At 47.2% G+C, this 20113-nt stretch overlaps 1 protein-coding gene across 2 annotated transcripts in view; it reads right to left on the bottom strand.

The window, feature by feature from the left end:
• Nucleotides 1-624: 624 nt before the first annotated feature.
• aff3 (AF4/FMR2 family, member 3) overlaps nucleotides 625-20113 on the bottom strand; it is a 42324-nt gene continuing 22835 nt past the window's right edge. Inside the window, exons 8-18 of one of the 2 annotated variants that reach the window (XM_036958599.1) lie at nucleotides 9523-11670; nucleotides 9214-9341; nucleotides 7135-7341; nucleotides 6915-6978; nucleotides 6212-6348; nucleotides 6051-6122; nucleotides 2842-2935; nucleotides 2678-2727; nucleotides 2330-2535; nucleotides 2084-2196; nucleotides 625-1505 (exon numbers count right to left, since the gene is read on the bottom strand). In XM_036958599.1, coding sequence (XP_036814494.1) covers nucleotides 1437-1505; nucleotides 2084-2196; nucleotides 2330-2535; nucleotides 2678-2727; nucleotides 2842-2935; nucleotides 6051-6122; nucleotides 6212-6348; nucleotides 6915-6978; nucleotides 7135-7341; nucleotides 9214-9341; nucleotides 9523-11670 — 3288 coding nt within the window. In that variant the 3' untranslated portion in view covers nucleotides 625-1436. The remainder of the gene's footprint in view (nucleotides 1506-2083; nucleotides 2197-2329; nucleotides 2536-2677; nucleotides 2728-2841; nucleotides 2936-6050; nucleotides 6123-6211; nucleotides 6349-6914; nucleotides 6979-7134; nucleotides 7342-9213; nucleotides 9342-9522; nucleotides 11671-20113) is intronic. The other variant, XM_036958600.1, reaches the window with a different exon arrangement.

Here is a 20113-nt window from a genome sequence, read left to right as displayed (position 1 = left end):
GATGTGAACAGCAACATCTAAACATCTCAAAATAAGTTCAATTACAATCTCTGCTCCAGTGATCTCACTGAATGGATGGCAATTTGATCCCACGCACGTCATCGGGTGCAATGCCCATTCGTTTTTTAATTTATACACCCGTTAACCCCACAGAAGCGCAGTCCGGGAAATCCGATGCATGAAGTCAAAGCACATGTGATATTTCAGGTTTGTTCCACTGTCGTGTTTCATCTACAGTAGCCAAATCTAAATATAGACTGTCTGATGCTTTTAAAAAATCCCTCTCAGGGTCTCATTGCGTTGCACCTGTCACGCGGACAGATGTAGGCTAGGCTACATCCTCCCCAGTCTCATTGGCTATTCCGAGTTGTTGCTATGGTTCCAGACAGCGGATGCTGAGGCTTGCCATAACAGTCTTCCTATTGGTGCAAAGGGCATCAGGGTAATAAGTGATGTCGAAAAAAGATCTAGCTCTACCAGACAACCTACTCAGAGAAAGAAAGACAGAAAGATGGGGGAGAGGGAGGGAGCAGAAAGAAAAAGAGGCTACCCACTGGGCACAAACGTCAATTCAACATCTATTCCATGTTGGTTCAAAGTCATTTCATAGAAATTACATGGAAACAATGTTGATTCAACCAGTGTGTGCCCAGTAGGTAGGGAGTCAGTCAGACGGAGAGATGAAGGAGAGAAGCACAGTCTGATCACAAATACATTTAACTGGAATACACACACACACACAGACACACACCTTCATCTAAATATTGAAAGTTGAGTGGGGACACTAATAGAATTTAGGAAATATCTGAGCGATTACTAGGTGTCATTAAACATGTTCTATTTGGGGATACATCCTTGTTGTTAGACTTTAGGAGGTCATATACCAACTTTGCTTCAACAAACATGGAGATGCATACATACTGCAATATCAAAAAGACATTTATGAAATACAATTCGGTATGCAACTTTTGATAATTACATTACACCATATTATAAATAATCATTTTGCATAGACAGGAACATGAATGCTGGCCCATCCACTTGGCAACAAAACCAAATCTCATTGTTTTGGTATTTTTGTTAAAAACAAATCATCTGACACACCTATTGCACATAAAAATACATCAAAAAAATGAAAGGCATCTCTAAATGTTCTTAAAAGAGCCATCTCACAGTGTGGTCATACAGAGAAGCTAGCAGTAACTTGGTCTACATTTTAGGATGAGGGGTCTGACAGTCCAAAATAAAACTCAAAATCCCAACTTCACCTTTCCCCTAATGAAACCATTAGTCCTGGTAAGGCCCATGGGAGATGTAGTCCAGGTCATATGTCTGTTGTCCTTTTGTACGGTAGAGAAATCAAAGTCCTCACAGGTGCACTGTATGATGTTTCTCTTCCATTTCCTTTTTAGACAGTTTCTGTGTGTGTTTTGTGATTACATATGTGGCACGTTTGGTAAAGCAGCGAGTTTGAAGGCCTTCAATCCATGTGGAACTTTAAAGATCTGCACAGAGAATCCCAAGAGGAAGAGTAAAGATATACTAAAACAGTTCCTTTGCCTGTTTGTAGGATTAACAACACCTTCCCCCCATTACAAAGTGAAGCACTTTGAGCACCAGGAAAGGCGCTAATGTGTATACATCCAATCCATAATTTATGATACATGCTGAGAATTGAAGTATTAATTGAAGTACTAATCCTTAAAATGTAGAATACAGGGGCAATCGTCAATTTCTAATCACTTGTGTCCCTCTCTCCCTCCTTCCCTTAAAAGCCAGGTTGTTGGGTCTCACCCATAAAGAATGATAGAGGGCTCCAGTAGCCAAAAGGCCATGTTAGCATGGGAGCAGCATTTAGGGCTTCCACCATTTTAATGCGCTCAACTGGGTGACAGTCAACTTCCTGTTGGAGTCATGTACAACCAGCTCATCAGGAGGGATCAGCCAATTGTGAAGAATAAAATTGACTACTTAAAAATGGAGATGGCGCTGCCGGTGCGCTCACAGACACCATAATGGGAACTATATAGGGATGCTTTCTCTATCATTCTCTATGGTCTCGTCCCTCCCTCCACTAACCCACATTGGCACTGATGCGTATCCACTGTAGAGCCTGTCTGGTGTACTGGACTGCATGAGCAATACTACTGTGGAGAGTCAACGGCCCCGACAGGGTGTTCAAGTAGTTAAAAAACTCTGGAAAGAGAGAGAGAGAGAGAGAGAGAGAGAGCGAGAGAGAGAGAGAGAGAGAGAAAGTGGGGGGTTAGATCACATCTAATAAAACACAATCCAGTTATTCATTTGCTAATAAAGAGGTAGCCTCTCTTACCCTTGTTGTCTCTGGCAAGGCTATCTGCTACCTCCCAGTACTCATAGCTGTAGAGGACACTGTTGGTGATGTTGAGGTGGTTTGCTGCCATCTGGTGGATACGTTGGGGAATGCTGATGAGGGAGGAGGGGGAGCTGCCAGTGTGAGAGCCCAGGGTGAGGGCTGAGGGGCTGGGGGAGAGGGACGAGGGAGGTCCCCCTGTGCCCCTGTCAATGAGAAAAACACAATGATACTTCGCTAAGGAGAGTCAAATCAACATAGTACTACGTTCACAAATACATTGGAGTGATGGAGAAAGAGAGCGAGGGGGAGAGGGGATAAGAGAGACAGAGAGGGAGTCTTTCTTACTTTCCTGAGTCGCTCCAGATTGGGGGAGTAGTAGGCACTTTTGGAGAACTCTGTGATGACAGATAAAACACATTTACAATCTAACCAATCTAATCTAACATGTCTGCTTTTAATTGCATCACACTAAATCCAGCAGTTAAAATAGCTGCTGGTGAGGTCTGTACCTTAAAGTAGTCCAATAGAGCCTTGGAATACTTCAGGGCGTGATCCTTCTTTAGACGAAACATCTGCCAGTATAGGAGAGCAAGGCACCGGAAACTAGGGAACACACACACACACACAGAGAGAGAGAGAGAAATGCCCAGTAAATAAATACATAATCCACATCCTATAGGTGATTATTTTCTGGACCGATTAGTTGCTGGACCGATTTATTTAAAAAGAAAAGCAAAGCACATTCTAACTCTTGCTTGTTTTTTAAATGTTATTTGTATTTTTATTTCACCTTTATTTAACCAGATAGGCTAGTTGAGAACAAGTTCTCATTTACAACTGCGACCTGGCCAAGATAAAGCAAAGCAGTGCAACACAAACAACACAGAGTTACACATGGAATAAACAAACGTACAGTCAATAGCACAACAGGAAAAAAAAGCATTTCCCTTTTGTACAAAAAGCATTTCCCTGTTGATGTTATGATTGTGCAAACGTGCATTATGCTGGCTCAATCCAGCAAGACCCCTTCAAAATGTCAACAATGGCACATAGTCGTTTTTTTGTCTGAATCTATTCAACGCTGACGCTTGGACTCCCTCTGACGAACCATCAAACAGGCAAAGCATCAATACAGGACTATTATCGAATCCTACTACACCGGCTCTGATGGTTGTCGGATGTGGCAAGGCTTGCAAACTATCACGGATTACAAAGGGAAACTCAGCCACCAGCTGCCCAGTGACACGAGCCCACCAGACGAGCTAAATGCCTTGTAGGCTCACTTTGAGGCAAGCAACACTGAACCATGTGTGAGAGCACCAGCTGTTCAGGACAACTGTGTTATCACGCTCTCCGTAGCCAATGTGAGTAAGATGTTTAAACAGGTTAACATTCACAAGGCCGCAGGGCCAGACAGATTAAAAGGACTTATACTCAGAACATGCGCTGACCTGCTGGAAAGTGTCTTCACTGATATTTTTAACCTCTCCCTGACCCAGTCTGTAATACCTACATGTTCAAGCAGACCACCATAGTCCCTGTTCCCAAGAACACCTAGGTAACCTGTCTAAATTACTATCTCCCCGTAGCACTCACGTCTGTAGCCATGAAGTGCTTTGAAAGGCTGGTCATGACTCACATCAACACCATCATCCCAAACACCCTGGACCCACTCCTATTCACATACCGCCACAACAGATCCACAGATGATGCAATCTCTATTGCACTCCACACTGCCCTTTCACACCTGGACAAAAGGAACACCTACGTGAGAATGCTATTAATATACTACAGCTCAGCGTTCAACACCATAGTGCCCTCAAAGCTCATCACTAAGCTAAGGTTCCTGAAACTGAACACCTCCCTCTCCTGACGGGCCTCCCCAGGTGGTGAGGGTAGGCAACAACACATTCATCACACTGACCCTCAACACGGGGCCCCTCACGGGTGCATACTTAGTCCCCTCCTATACTCCCTGTTCACCCATGACTGCGTGGCCTCGCACGACTCCAAAACCGTCATTAAGTTTTCAGACGACACAACAGTGGTATGCCTGATCACAGACAACGATGAGACAGCCTACAGGGAGCAGGTTCAAGACATGGCAGTGTGATTCCAGGACAACATCCTCTCCTTCAACGTCAGCAAGACAAAATAGCTGATTGTGGACTATAGGAAATGCAGGGCCAAGTAAGTCCCCATTCACATCGACGGAGCTGTAGTGGAGCGGGTATAGAGCTTCAAATTCCTCGGTGTCCACATCACTAAGGATCGATAAGGGTCCAAACATACCAACACAGTGGTGAAGAGGGCATGGCAACGCCTCTTCCCCCTCAGGAGGCTGAAAAGATTTGGCATGGGTCCTCAGATCCTCAAAAAGTTCTACAGCTGCACCGTTGAGAGCATCTTGACTGGCTGCATCACCGCCTTGTATGGCAACTGCTTGGCATCACTGGGGCCGAGTTCCCTGTCATCCAGGACATCTATATCAGGTGGGGTCAGAGGAAGGCCCTAAAAGACTACAGCCATAGACTGTTCGCTCTGCTACCGCACGGCAAGCAGTACCGATGTACCAAGTCTGGAACCAACAGGACCCTGAACAGCATCTAACTCCAAGCCATAAAACTGCCAAATAGTTAGTTAAATAGTTAACCAAATAGCTTCTCAGACTATTGACCCTTTTTTGCACTAACGTTTGGGACACATACGCTGCTTCTACTGTTTATTATCTGTCACTTTATTCCTAGTTATATGTACATGTGTTCCTTATTTACCTCGTACACCTGCACATCAACTCAGTATTGGTACCCCCTGTATATTGCCAAGTTACCGTTACTCACGATGTATTTATTATAAATGTTATTATTGTGCTTAACTTTTTTATTATTTCTCTATTTTCTTTCTCTCTACATTGTTGGGAAGGTATGTAAGCGTTTCCCTGTTAGTGTACACCTGTTGTTTAATATTTGATTTGATTTGACAGGGATTAAAAGCACAAACAATATTTATATCACAAGAAAGACAAGAAAGGGATTGTTGCACATGTGGGTGTTAATTTTTGTAGAGTTTGAAAAAGTTGAGATTTAATGTTTACAAAGTAGCCTAACTCAGCCACAAAGGAAGCAGCTCCCAAAAATGAACAACCAACATCAACTATTTCTGTGCTTGAAAATTCTAGAGCAGGGCATTTAGGTTAGGTGACTATCCTTTTCTCAAACACAGTCTCCATCTAATGTTGAATATGCATGAGGATTTGACAAAAACAATCATGATTATGAATGAAAACCATGGTGAAAGCTGGGAGATTGTGAGGGCTTGGTAGGCCTACCATAGAAATATGCTGATTGTATAGAGAGTAGGCCTAATTTTATGCTATTCTTTTTAATTATGCCCAAATTAGTTGGTATTTCCAGAAGTTTACTCCATCAATGTAATCACAAAATGCATAAATTGGCCATATATGGTTTTAAAAAATGTTGGCATGGTTGTTTCAAAGAAGAAAACATTTGATATTTAACATTAAATTGAAATTGCCACCTAAACTGTCTGGATTCCATAGATTTTATGGATCTCATTAAACAAAGGTTCAGTCAATGTTTCTTGGGTTTTTAAAATTCAAAACGCGTTGACTATCTTACCCCATTATGCAGCTCTTACATTGATCAGAACTTTATTTTTGACCTTTCAACAATTTGGACAATCGTTGCTAGTGACATACCACAGTACGGCCAACTGTTGGTCTTCCTGTCTAGCCCCTGGGCCAGAGTGGTTCTTCAGCTTCATGGCGTACCTGACAACCACAGAGGATCACTGTTACAGTGTGTGTGTGTCTGTCTGTGTCTGTGTTTGTGTGTGCGTGTGAGTGTGTGTTTGTCTCACCTGATAAGCTCTACTGTCTCTGCGTACATGGTATAGGGAGACTTGGCCTCCAGTGGTCCCTCCTCCATAGCTTTTCCACACTCCATGAAGGAGAGAGCAGCATCCACATAGTTCACTGCCTTCCCCAGCTTATCCACCTGAGACAGAGAGTGAGAGATACTGGGTAAGAGAGATAGGAAATGAATGAAGTTGGAAGAGCTCACTAGCCACTTAATCCTGTAAAAGGGTCCTTATCATTTTAGCCAATTTATCTTAAAAATGTTACTGATGTCTTTGAAACAGTCTTAAAGTGGCAATGTGTAACTTTGTGGTCAAACCGACCAAATTCACATAGAAAAGTTAGTTATAGATCTATCATTCTCATTGAAAGCAAGTCTAAGAAGAGGTAGATCTGTTCTATGTGCGCTATTTCTATACTTCCTGGTCTTAAGTTTTGTTTTTGCTTCTTTCTCTTTCGGTTTTATTACACCAGCTTCAAACAGCTGAAACAACTATATTTTTGCTTATGAAACATTTCTATTCACAGTGGTTTAGATGGTACAATGATTCTCTACACTATACTACTTTATTTTGTCACATAATCTGAAATTAGGCGAACTATCAGAGTTTTAGCAACCAGAAAATGGCGGAGCGATTTTTAACATCCCTAACTCAGTGTTAGAACAGTCCTTCCGGTCCTAACCCAGTCCTGAACCAGTCTCACCATGGCATCTGCACGGTGCTTCATCCTCTTGGCTTCATGCATGTAGTACTCAGCATGATGTGGGCTACAGAGGGATGGAAAGGGGGAGGAAGTCAATAGGAAAGAGCAGACAAATATATTATTATGTGGTAGCTACTGACTGCTTCTGACGGTCTAGGTTGGGCTGTAGAATGTGGTCATTAAGACTGACATTGGCCTTATTTTTCAGTCAGGCACTCACGGTTCATGGTTGGTCACGGTTCCTCTCTGTCCCCCTGCCCGTTGTAAAGGAGGTCCCCATGGTTCACACTCGGGCCGAGGCTGCCCTGACACCCCAACACAACACTCAACCTCCATCTTAGGCTCTGAGTTCTGTGTTTTGATGGGGGGCTTGGTGGGGTCGAGGGTGTCAGAGAGAGGGGTACTGTCCAGATAGTCCTCCAAGAACCTGCTCCCACATACAACCCCCGGAAATACACAGTCAGTACTTCTTACAGTGTTTATGTACAGTGCCTTGCGAAAGTATTCGGCCCCCTTGAACTTTGCGACCTTTTGCCACATTTCAGGCTTCAAACATAAAGATATAAAACTGTATTTTTTTGTGAAGAATCAACAACAAGTGGGACACAATCATGAAGTGGAACGACATTTATTGGATATTTCAAACTTTTAACAAATCAAAAACTGAAAAATTGGGCGTGCAAAATTATTCAGCCCCTTTACTTTCAGTGCAGCAAACTCTCTCTAGAAGTTCAGTGAGGATCTCTGAATGATCCAATGTTGACCTAAATGACTAATGATGATAAATACAATCCACCTGTGTGTAATCAAGTCTCCGTATAAATGCACCTGCACTGTGATAGTCTCAGAGGTCCGTTAAAAGCGCAGAGAGCATCATGAAGAACAAGGAACACACCAGGCAGGACCGAGATACTGTTGTGAAGAAGTTTAAAGCCGGATTTGGATACAAAAAGATTTCCCAAGCTTTAAACATCCCAAGGAGCACTGTGCAAGCGATAATATTGAAATGGAAGGAGTATCAGACCACTGCAAATCTATCAAGACCTGGCCGCCCCTCTAAACTTTCAGCTCATACAAGGAGAAGACTGATCAGAGATGCAGCCAAGAGGCCCATGATCACTCAGGATGAACTGCAGAGATCTACAGCTGAGGTGGGAGACTCTGTCCATAGGACAACAATCAGTCGTATATTGCACAAATCTGGCCTTTATGGAAGAGTGGCAAGAAGAAAGCCATTTCTTAAAGATATCCATAAAAAGTGTTGTTTAAAGTTTGCCACAAGCCACCTGGGAGACACACCAAACATGTGGAAGAAGGTGCTCTGGTCAGCAACAATGCAAAACGTTATGTTTGGCGTAAAAGCAACAGAGCTCATCACCCTGAACACACCATCACCACTGTCAAACATGGTGGTGGCAGCATCATGGTTTGGGCCTGCTTTTCTTCAGCAGGGACAGGGAAGATGGTTCAAATTGATGGGAAGATGGATGGAGCCAAATACAGGACCATTCTGGAAGAAAACCTGATGGAGTCTGCAAAAGACCTGAGACTGGGACGGAGATTTGTCTTCCAACAAGACAATGATCCAAAACATAAAGCAAAATCTACAATGGAATGGTTCAATAATAAACATATCCAGGTGTTAGAATGGCCAAGTCAAAGTCCAGACCTGAATCCAATCGAGAATCTGTGGAAAGAACTGAAAACTGCTGTTCACAAATGCTCTCCATCCAACCTCACTGAGCTCGAGCTGTTTTGCAAGGAGGAATGGGAAACAATTTCAGTCTCTTGATGTGCAAAACTGAAAGAGACATACCCCAAGCGACTTACAGCTGTAATCGCAGCAAAAGGTGGCGCTACAAAGGATTAACTTAAGGGGGCTGAATAATTTTGCACGCCCAATTTTTCAGTTTTGGATTTGTTAAAAAAGTTTGAAATATCCAATAAATGTCGTTCCACTTCATGATTGTGTCCCACTTGTTGTTGATTCTTCACAAAAAAATACAGTTTTATATCTTTATGTTTGAAGCCTGAAATGTGGCAAAAGGTCGCAAAGTTCAAGGGGGCCGAATACTTTCGCAAGGCACTGTATGTATCAGCGTGTGTATATATACTGTCGCTTTCACCTGGATTCACCTGGTCAGTCTATCTCATGGAAAGAGCAAGTGTCCTTAATCTTTTATCCACTCAGTGTATATATGTGTGTTTGTGTGTGTGTGTTTGTGTGTGTGTGTGTTTGTGTTTGTGTGTATAAGTGTCAATGAGAGTGTGTATGAGAGTGTGTGTGTTCCAGTCTCACCCGTTGTGTCTGGTGTCTGAGTGAGGGTCTAGACGTCTGTGCGTTGTAGACTCTGTGTGGGCAGAGGGGCCGTTGGTCTGGGAGTTGCTCCTCTTACTCTCTCTGTGGTGCTGGATTCCATTCTCTGACTGGGAGGAAACACGCATATTATGGCAGAACCACGGACACCAGGCTGTTGTAGCTGTGAAGTAACAGGGACTTCAGGTCTCAGTAAAGGATGACAAAAGTATTCCATGGTACACTAGCTACAGTGCAACTATCTTGTTTACCCTGGAGGTCTATAGAGAAACAAAAGAGTGTGTGTGTTACCTTGCGTTTTCTCTTGCTGTCTCCTCTCTCTGTCTCGGGGATGCACAGGTGTCTCATGGCTTCTTTCTGCCTGGAAGAGGCAGAGGAGGAGGAGGAAGAGTGTTTGTGAGAGGCTGGGGTGCCTGTCGTAGTATCAGGCACTCTGTTGAGCAGGGAGAGGTCTATCTGCACCACCAAGTTTCTCAGGCCTCGATGAGAGGCTGCGGCCAGCTCACGACGTCCAAACGGGACCAGGGTGTAGAGTTTCTGCTTTCCCTGGATTTGGTGCCCCTGGCCTGGGTTGGATGCGGTGGTGCGCCTGGGGTAGAGCACTCTGGGCCTGCTATCCGCGGGCCTCCCCGGGCCCTGGTACCCTCTCCTGGGGATGGGACGCTGGCTTGATGTGGAGTCGGCCGGGACTTTGGTGACGTTGGGAGGCAGATCGGGCTCCGAGTCGGACTCTGAAGAGGCGGAGGAGTCCGTGGGTGGGACAACAGGAGTGGGGGAGGAGGGTGATGGTGGAGGGGAAGGGTCCGGCTGAGACTGTCTCTCTTCCTCCTCACTCTTCCTCCTCCTCTTTTTCTTGGTCCCGTGGCGTTGTGGGTCGATGGGATGGTGACGGCGCTCGCTGTTGGTGTGAGGTCTCTGCTTGGGCTGGACCGCCTGCCATTCACCACTCTGCTGCTGCTCCTTCCTCCTCCTCTTGTACTTCTCCTTCTCTCTTTCCTCCCTTCTCCTCTTTCTCTCCTCTACTTCCTCTTCCTCCTCTGAGCTCTGGACCCAGGGGCGTCTAAGCAACTGCTCCTCCGCCAGTCTTCTCTCTCCCTGTCTCTCCCCCTTTCTTTCCTTCTGTTTCTTCCCCTGACTCTCTCCTTGTTTTTCTGTCTGTCTCTCTACCTCATGTTCCCCCTTTCCCTCTGTCTGCCTGTCTACCTTCCTCTTTGGTGCATGGGTCTCTCTCCGGTTGTCCACCTCCTGTTCTCTCTCCCTGGATTGGGGCTTCCTCTGTGGAAGCTTTGAGTGGGGAGCAGGGGCCCAGGACTTGACTTTGGGTCTAGGGCTGGGGCTGAATTTAGCGCGAGGCTCAGAACTAGCTTTGGAGTTAGGCAGAGAATGTGGCTTTGGGCTGGATTTGGAACAGTGACCAACTCTGCTGCTGGTCTCTCTGCTAGGGTCTGTGGTGGGTAAGGTCTTGGCCCTGGGTGTGGGGCTGAGACTGGTCCTGAGTCTGGTTGTCAAACTAGGCCCATTACTGGGTCTGGGGTTGGAGTTGGAATTATGGCTGTGTCTGCTACTCTCCTTAGGCCTTTGTCCAGAGGTTGATAGGTGTTGGCTTTTGGGGTCTAGAGTGCGTGCGTGTTTCAAGCTAGGCTGAGAATGAAGCTTGGGACTCGAGTTGGGACTAGGCCTGGGTCTGTGTTTGTGCCTGTGGCTCAGCTCAGTGGTCAGTGCAGGGGCTGCCTTGGCTGTGGTCTTGGGAGTGGGAACAGGCTGGGTCTGTGTGGATTTAGGCCTGGAGCTGTGCTGAGGCGGAGGCTGAGGATATGGACTGTGTCTTGGCTTGCTCTTGGGCTCAGTGCTGGGTACAGGGGCAGTCCAGGGCCTGATTTTGGGTCTATGGCTCGGGCTGGTTGTTAGGCTAGGCCACGTGGGAGGCCTGTGGCTTTCCTGATGGGGACTCCGAACCTGAGGATAGCGGCGGGGGCTAGAATGAGTAAGGCTAGGACTAGGACTCCTAGGGGGGTGCTGGGGAATGGAACTAAGGCTGCAGGTGGCTCTGGGGCTTGGGAAGGGGCTTGGACAGACACTGAGGACCGGGCTAGGGATGGGGCTGTGTCTTGGGGTGGGGCTAGGACAAGGACTGGAACAGGGGCTGGGGCTGGGGCTGGGGCAGGGGCTGTAGCCAGGGCTAGGCCGAGGGCTATGCCTGGGGCTGTAGTTAAAGCGCGGGCTGGGAACAGGGCTCTGGCTGGGGCTGTAGTCCTCTCTGATCCCCCAGGGTCTGGATGGAGATGGAGCTCTGTGGGGGTCTGGGGAGAGCGACCGGTGCTCTGTAGCTCTCTGGGCGTGGTCGTGATTGCTGGGATCCTGGTCGCAGGAAGAGGATTTTTTGGGGACTTTTTTCAGCCACTTATCCAGCTGCCACTGAGTGGTGGAGGGGTGATATATCTGAGAAAACAGAGAGAGGGAGATGAGAGGATGGAGACGGATGACAGATTTAAGGAGAGAGGGATGAGGGGAGAAACAGTCAGGTAGGCTCAACAAAGGAGAGGGATCATGTGATACAGGTTGACTTTTATACATCCACATTGGTTTTAAACAGTAATTGGCACTATAATTAACTCGCAGAAAGTGCTTGGACTATATTCAATCAAAACAGATAGCCTGGTCTTGGGGTTAAGCCAAAAACAACAATACCAGGTATTTAACCAGGTAGGTTCTCATTTACAACTGCGACCTGGTCAAGATAAAGCAAAGCAGTTCAACACATACAACAACACAGAGTTACACATGGAATAAACAAACATACAGTCAATAATACAGTAGAAAAAATATATATACAGTGTGTGCAAATGAGGTAAGATAAGGGAGGTAAAGGCAATAAATAGACCATGGTGGAGAAGTACTTACAATATAGCATTTAAACACTGGGATGGTAGATGTGTAGAAGATGAATGTGCAGGTAGAGATACTGGGGTGCAAAGGAGCAAGATAAATAAATAAATACAGTATGGGGATGAGGTAGTTGGATGGGCTATTTACAGATGGGCTATGTACAGGTGCAGTGATCTGTGAGGGTGCTGCTATGGTGACCAGTGAGCTGAGATAAGGCAGGGCTTTACCTAGCAGAGTATTATAGATGACCTGGAGCCAGTGGGTTTGGCGGCGAGTATGAAGCGAGGGCCAGCCAACTAAACCGTACAGGTCGCAATGGTGGGTAGTATATGGCTTTGGTGACAAAACGGATGACACTGTGATAGACTGCATTCAATTTGTTGAGTAGAGTGTTGGAGGCTATTTTGTAAATGACATCACCGAAGTCGAGGATCGGTAGGATGGTCAGTTTTACGAGGGTATGTTTGGCAGCATGAGTGAAGGATGCTTTGTGAAATAGGAAGCCGATTCTAGATTTAATTTTGGATTGGAGATGTTTAATGTGAGTCTGGAAGGAGAGTTTACAGTCTAACCAGACATCTAGGTATTTGGAGTTGTCCACAGGTTCTAAGTCAGAACCGTCCAGAGTAGTGATGCTGTATATATTGTTATTTTGACTCTGTACTGGCACCACCCTGTATATAATGTTATTTTTTTACTGCTGCTCTATAATTACTTGTTACTCTTATTCTTATCTGTATTTTTTGAAACTGCACTGTTGGTTAGGGGGTTGTAAGGAAGCATTTCACTGTAAGGTTGTTTTCGGCGCAAGTGACTAATAAAATTGGATTCGATTTGATGAGTAAACGATAGATTCCTTGAAAACCAGGACACACATTGGACTATTCCAAAACACACAACCCATAGAACAAACACTACCAACACACATCACTCACTCCCAGTCCCGGCTTCACTCTTACCACCACAGTTAAAACTACACTGTAAATGTAGAGTACACTGAGAAAACACTGTAAAAACAGCCACTCGTTCAACCATAGTCTAAGAAGCTCAAACTTTGAACAGTGCCCTTTAAATGGACTACTTCTTCAACCCACCTTCATTTCCTACTATCACTGGAATCCACACACATCTGACCTGACATTTCCTACTATCACTGGAATCCACACACATCTGACCTGACATTTCCTACTATCACTGGAATCCACACACATCTGACCTGACATTTCCTACTAACACTGGAATCCACACACATCTGACCTGACATTTCCTACTATCACTGGAATCCACACACATCTGACCTGACATTTCCTACTATCACTGGAATCCACACACATCTGACCTGACATTTCCTACTATCACTGGAATCCACACACATCTGACCTGACATTTCCTACTAACACTGGAATCCACACACATCTGACCTGACATTTCCTACTATCACTGGAATCCACACACATCTGACCTGACATTTCCTACTATCACTGGAATCCATACACATCTGACCTGACATTTCCTACTAACACTGGAATCCACACACATCTGACCTGACATTTCCTACTATCACTGGAATCCACACACATCTGACCTGACATTTCCTACTATCACTGGAATCCACACACATCTGACCTGACATTTCCTACTATCACTGGAATCCACACACATCTGACCTGACATTTCCTACTATCACTAGAATCCACACACATCTGACCTGACATTTCCTACTAACACTGGAATCCACACACATCTGACCTGACATTTCCTACTATCACTGGAATCCACACACATCTGACCTGACATTTCCTACTATCACTAGAATCCACACACATCTGACCTGACATTTCCTACTAACACTGGAATCCACACACATCTGACCTGACATTTCCTACTATCACTGGAATCCACACACATCTGACCAGACATTTCCTACTATCACTGGAATCCACACACATCTGACCTAACATTTCCTACTAACACTGGAATCCACACACATCTGACCTGACATTTCCTACTATCACTGGAATCCACACACATCTGACCTGACATTTCCTACTATCACTGGAATCCACACACATCTGACCTGACATTTCCTACTAACACTGGAATCCACACACATCTGACCTGACATTTCCTACTATCACTGGAATCCACACACATCTGACCTGACATTTCCTACTATCACTGGAATCCACACACATCTGACCTGACATTTCCTACTATCACTGGAATCCACACACATCTGACCTGACATTTCCTACTATCACTGGAATCCACACACATCTGACCTGACATTTCCTACTATCACTGGAATCCACACACATCTGACCTGACATTTCCTACTATCACTGGAATCCACACACATCTGACCTGACATTTCCTACTATCACTGGAATCCACACACATCTGACCTGACATTTCCTACTAACACTGGAATCCACACACATCTGACCTGACATGTCCTACTATCACTGGAATCCACACACATCTGACCTGACATTTCCTACTATCACTGGAATCCACACACATCTGACCTGACATTTCCTACTATCACTAGAATCCACACACATCTGACCTGACATTTCCTACTAACACTGGAATCCACACACATCTGACCTGACATTTCCTACTATCACTGGAATCCACACACATCTGACCAGACATTTCCTACTATCACTGGAATCCACACACATCTTGTCATGTACTGTCATGTTGTGTCTTGTCTCTGTCCTTTCCCTTCACCCTGTCTCCCTCTGCTGGTCGTTGTTAGGTTACCTTTTCTCCCCCTCTTTCCCCCAGCTGTGCCTTGTCTCCTCCTAACCACCTCGTCACCCCTTTTCCCACCTGTTCCCTTTTTCCCTCTGATTAGGTCCCTATATCTCTCTCTGTTTCTGCTCCTGTCTTTGTCGGATTCTTGTTTGTTGTGTTTCATGCCTGAACCAGACTGTCGTCATGTTTGCTGTAACCTTGTCTTGTCCTGTCGGAATCTGCCGGTCCGTCTGAGCCTACCTATGTTTGGTAATTAAAGAAGCTCTGTTTAAGTTAATTCGCTTTTGGGTCCTCATTCACGCACCGTAACAGAAGAATCCGACCAAGAATGGACCCAGCGACTTCGGATCCTCTCCACTCAGCCGTCGAGATCCAGGGAGCGATGCTAGGCAGACACGAGCAGGAAGTGTCTGCTGCTCGACATGCCGTTGAGACCCTGGCCACCCAAGTCTCCAACCTCACAGAACAGGTTCACCATCTCCGCCTCGATCCACCGGCCACTTCCAGGGCTTTCGAATCTCCGGAGCCCAGAATCAATAACCCGCCGTGTTACTCTGGGGAGCCCACTGAATGCCGCTCGTTCCTCACCCAGTGTGATATTGTGTTTTCTCTCCAGCCCAACACTTACTCCAGGAGCACTGCTCGTGTCGCCTACGTCATATCTCTCCTTATTGGACGGGCTCGTGAGTGGGGCACGGCAATCTGGGAGGCAAGGGCTGAGTGTACTAACCAGTATCAGGACTTTAAGGAGGAGATGATGCGGGTTTTTGATCGATCTGTTTTTGGGGAGGAGGCTTCCAGGGCCCTGTCTTCCCTATGTCAAGGTAATCGATCCATAACAGACTACTCTATTGAGTTTCGCACTCTTGCTGCCTCCAGTGGCTGGAACGAGCCGGCTTTGCTCGCTCGTTTTCTGGAGGGTCTCCGCGCAGAGGTAAAGGATGAGATTCTCTCCCGGGAGGTTCCTTCCAGCGTGGATTCCTTGATTGAACTCGCTATTCGCATTGAGCGACGGGTTGATCTTCGTCACCGAGCTCGTGGAAAGGAGCTCGCGTTCTCCGTTGCCCCCCTCTCCACATCACTACCATTTTCCTCTGCCGGCTCGGGTGCTGAGCCCATGCAGCTGGGAGGTATCCGCATCTCGACTAAGGAGAGGGAACGGAGAATCACCAACCGCCTCTGTCTCTATTGCGGTTCCGCTGGTCATTTTGTCACTTCATGTCCAGTAAAAGGCCAGAGCTCGTCAGTAAGCGGAGGGCTACTGGTGAGCGCTACTACTCCTGTCTCTCCTTCAAGATCCTGCACTACCTTGTCGGTCCATCTACGCTGGACCGGTTCGTCAGCTTCCTGCAGTGCCTTAATAGACTCTGGGGCGGAGGGCTGTTTTATGGACGAGACCTGGGCTCGGGAACATGACATTCCTCTCAGACAGTTAAAGGAGCCCACGGCCTTGTTCGCCCTGGATGGTAGTCCTCTCCCCAGGATTCAGCGTGAGACGCTACCTTTAACCCTCACTGTTTCTGGTAATCATAGTGAAACCATTTCTTTTTTAATTTTTCGTTCACCTTTTACACCTGTTGTTTTGGGCCATCCCTGGCTAGTTTGTCATAATCCTTCCATTAATTGGTCTAGTAATTCTATCCTCTCCTGGAACGTCTCTTGTCATGTGAAATGTTTAATGTCTGCTATCCCTCCTGTTTCCTCTGTCTCTTCTTCACAGGAGGAGCCTGGTGATTTGACAGGGGTGCCGGAGGAATATCACGATCTGCGCACGGTGTTCAGTCGGTCCAGGGCCACCTCTCTTCCTCCACACCGGTCGTATGATTGTAGTATTGATCTCCTTCCGGGAACCACCCCCCCCCGGGGTAGACTATACTCTCTGTCGGCTCCCGAACGTAAGGCTCTCGAAGATTATTTGTCTGTAGCTCTTGACGCCGGTACCATAGTCCCCTCCTCCTCTCCCGCCGGAGCGGGGTTTTTTTTTGTCAAGAAGAAGGACGGGTCTCTGCGCCCCTGCATAGATTATCGAGGGCTGAATGACATAACAGTGAAGAATCGTTATCCGCTTCCTCTTATGTCTTCAGCCTTCGAGATCCTGCAGGGAGCCAGGTTTTTCACTAAGTTGGACCTTCGTAACGCTTACCAGGGAGGGGGACGAGTGGAAGACGGCGTTTAACACTCCGTTAGGGCACTTTGAATACCGGGTTCTTCCTTTCGGCCCCGCTAACGCTCCAGCTGTCTTTCAGGCATTAGTCAATGATGTCCTGAGAGACATGCTGAACATCTTTGTTTTCGTTTACCTTGACGATATCCTGATTTTTTCACCGTCACTCCAGATTCATGTTCAGCACGTTCGACGTGTCCTCCAGCGCCTTTTAGAGAATTGTCTTTTTGTGAAGGCTGAGAAGTGCACTTTTCATGCCTCCTCCGTCACATTTCTCGGTTCTGTTATTTCCGCTGAAGGCATTAAGATGGATCCCGCTAAGGTCCAAGCTGTCATTGATTGGCCCGTCCCTAAGTCACGCGTCGAGCTGCAGCGCTTTCTCGGCTTCGCGAACTTCTATCGTCGTTTCATCCGTAATTTCGGTCAGGTGGCAGCTCCTCTCACAGCCCTTACTTCTGTCAAGACGTGCTTTAAGTGGTCTGTTTCCGCCCAGGGAGCTTTTGATCTCCTCAAGAATCGTTTTACATCCGCTCCTATCCTTGTTACACCTGACGTCTCTAGACAGTTCGTTGTCGAGGTTGACGCGTCAGAGGTGGGCGTGGGAGCCATTCTTTCTCAGCGCTCCCTCTCTGACGACAAGGTCCACCCATGCGCGTATTTTTCTCATCGCCTGTCGCCGTCGGAACGTAACTATGATGTGGGTAACCGCGAACTGCTCGCCATCCGGTTAGCCCTAGGCGAATGGCGACAGTGGTTGGAGGGGGCGACCGTTCCTTTTGTCGTTTGGACTGACCATAGGAACCTTGAGTACATCCGTTCTGCCAAACGACTTAATGCGCGTCAGGCGCGTTGGGCGCTGTTTTTCGCTCGTTTCGAGTTCGTGATTTCTTATCGTCCGGGCTCTAAGAACACCAAGCCTGATGCTTTGTCTCGTCTCTTCAGTTCTTCAGTAGCCTCCACTGACCCCGAGGGGATTCTCCCTCAGGGGCGTGTTGTCGGGTTGACTGTCTGGGGAATTGAGAGGCAGGTAAAGCAAGCGCTCACTCACACTCCGTCGCCGCGCGCTTGTCCTAGGAACCTTCTTTTCGTTCCCGTTCCTACTCGTCTGGCCGTTCTTCAGTGGGCTCACTCTGCCAAGTTAGCCGGCCACCCTGGCGTTCGGGGTACGCTTGCTTCCATTCGCCAGCGTTTTTGGTGGCCCACCCGGGAGCATGACACGCGTCGTTTCGTGGCTGCTTGTTCGGTCTGCGCGCAGACTAAGTCCGGTAACTCTCCTCCTGCCGGCCGTCTCAGGCCGCTTCCTATTCCCTCTCGACCGTGGTCTCACATCGCCTTAGATTTTGTCACCGGACTGCCTTCGTCAGCGGGGAAGACTGTTATTCTTACGGTTGTCGATAGGTTCTCTAAGGCGGCTCATTTCATTCCCCTTGCTAAGCTTCCTTCTGCTAAAGAGACGGCACAAATCATCATCGAGAATGTTTTCAGAATTCATGGCCTTCCGTCAGACGTCGTTTCGGACAGAGGTCCGCAATTCACGTCTCAATTTTGGAGGGAGTTTTGCCGTTTGATTGGGGCTTCCGTCAGTCTCTCTTCCGGCTTTCACCCCCAGTCTAACGGTCAAGCAGAACGGGCCAATCAGACTATTGGTCACATCTTACGCAGTCTTTCTTTTCGCAACCCTGCGTCTTGGTCAGAACAGCTCCCCTGGGCAGAATACGCCCACAACTCGCTTCCTTCGTCTGCGACCGGGCTATCTCCCTTTCAGAGTAGCCTCGGGTACCAGCCTCCGCTGTTCTCATCTCAGTTCGCCGAGTCCAGCGTCCCCTCCGCTCAGGCTTTTGTCCAACGTTGCGAGCGCACCTGGAAGAGGGTCAGGTCTGCACTTTGCCGTTATAGGACGCAGACTGTGAGGGCTGCTAATAAGCGTAGAACTAAGAGTCCTAGATATTGTCGTGGTCAGAGAGTTTGGCTCTCCACTCAGAACCTTCCCCTTAAGACGGCTTCTCGCAAGTTGACCCCGCGGTTCATTGGTCCGTTCCGTATTTCTCGGGTCATTAATCCTGTCGCAGTTCGACTTCTTCTTCCGCGATACCTTCGTCGCGTCCACCCGGTCTTCCATGTCTCCTGCATCAAGCCCGTCCTTCGCGCCCCCGCTCGTCTTCCCCCCCCCCCCCCCCCATCCTTGTCGAGGGCGCACCCATCTACAGGGTCCGTAGAATTTTGGACATGCGTCCTCGGGGCCGTGGTCACCAGTACCTCGTAGATTGGGAGGGGTACGGTCCTGAGGAGAGGAGTTGGGTTCCCTCTCGGGACGTGCTGGACCGTGCGCTGATCGAGGATTTCCTCCGTTGCCGCCAGGTTTCCTCCTCGAGTGCGCCAGGAGGCGCTCGGTGAGTGGGGGGGTACTGTCATGTACTGTCATGTTGTGTCTTGTCTCTGTCCTTTCCCTTCACCCTGTCTCCCTCTGCTGGTCGTTGTTAGGTTACCTTTTCTCCCCCTCTTTCCCCCAGCTGTGCCTTGTCTCCTCCTAACCACCTCGTCACCCCTTTTCCCACCTGTTCCCTTTTTCCCTCTGATTAGGTCCCTATATCTCTCTCTGTTTCTGCTCCTGTCTTTGTCGGATTCTTGTTTGTTGTGTTTCATGCCTGAACCAGACTGTCGTCATGTTTGCTGTAACCTTGTCTTGTCCTGTCGGAATCTGCCGGTCCGTCTGAGCCTACCTATGTTTGGTAATTAAAGAAGCTCTGTTTAAGTTAATTCGCTTTTGGGTCCTCATTCACGCACCGTAACACATCTGACCTAACATTTCCTACTAACACTGGAATCCACACACATCTGACCTGACATTTCCTACTATCACTGGAATCCACACACATCTGACCTGACATTTCCTACTATCACTGGAATCCACACACATCTGACCTGACATTTCCTACTATCACTGGAATCCACACACATCTGACCTGACATTTCCTACTATCACTGGAATCCACACACATCTGACCTGACATTTCCTACTATCACTGGAATCCACACACATCTGACCTGACATTTCCTACTACCACTAGA

Source organism: Oncorhynchus mykiss, chromosome 22 (assembly GCF_013265735.2).
Source record: "Oncorhynchus mykiss isolate Arlee chromosome 22, USDA_OmykA_1.1, whole genome shotgun sequence".
NCBI classification, from domain to species: domain Eukaryota; kingdom Metazoa; phylum Chordata; class Actinopteri; order Salmoniformes; family Salmonidae; genus Oncorhynchus; species Oncorhynchus mykiss.
This window is presented reverse-complemented; position numbering and strand designations above follow the sequence as displayed.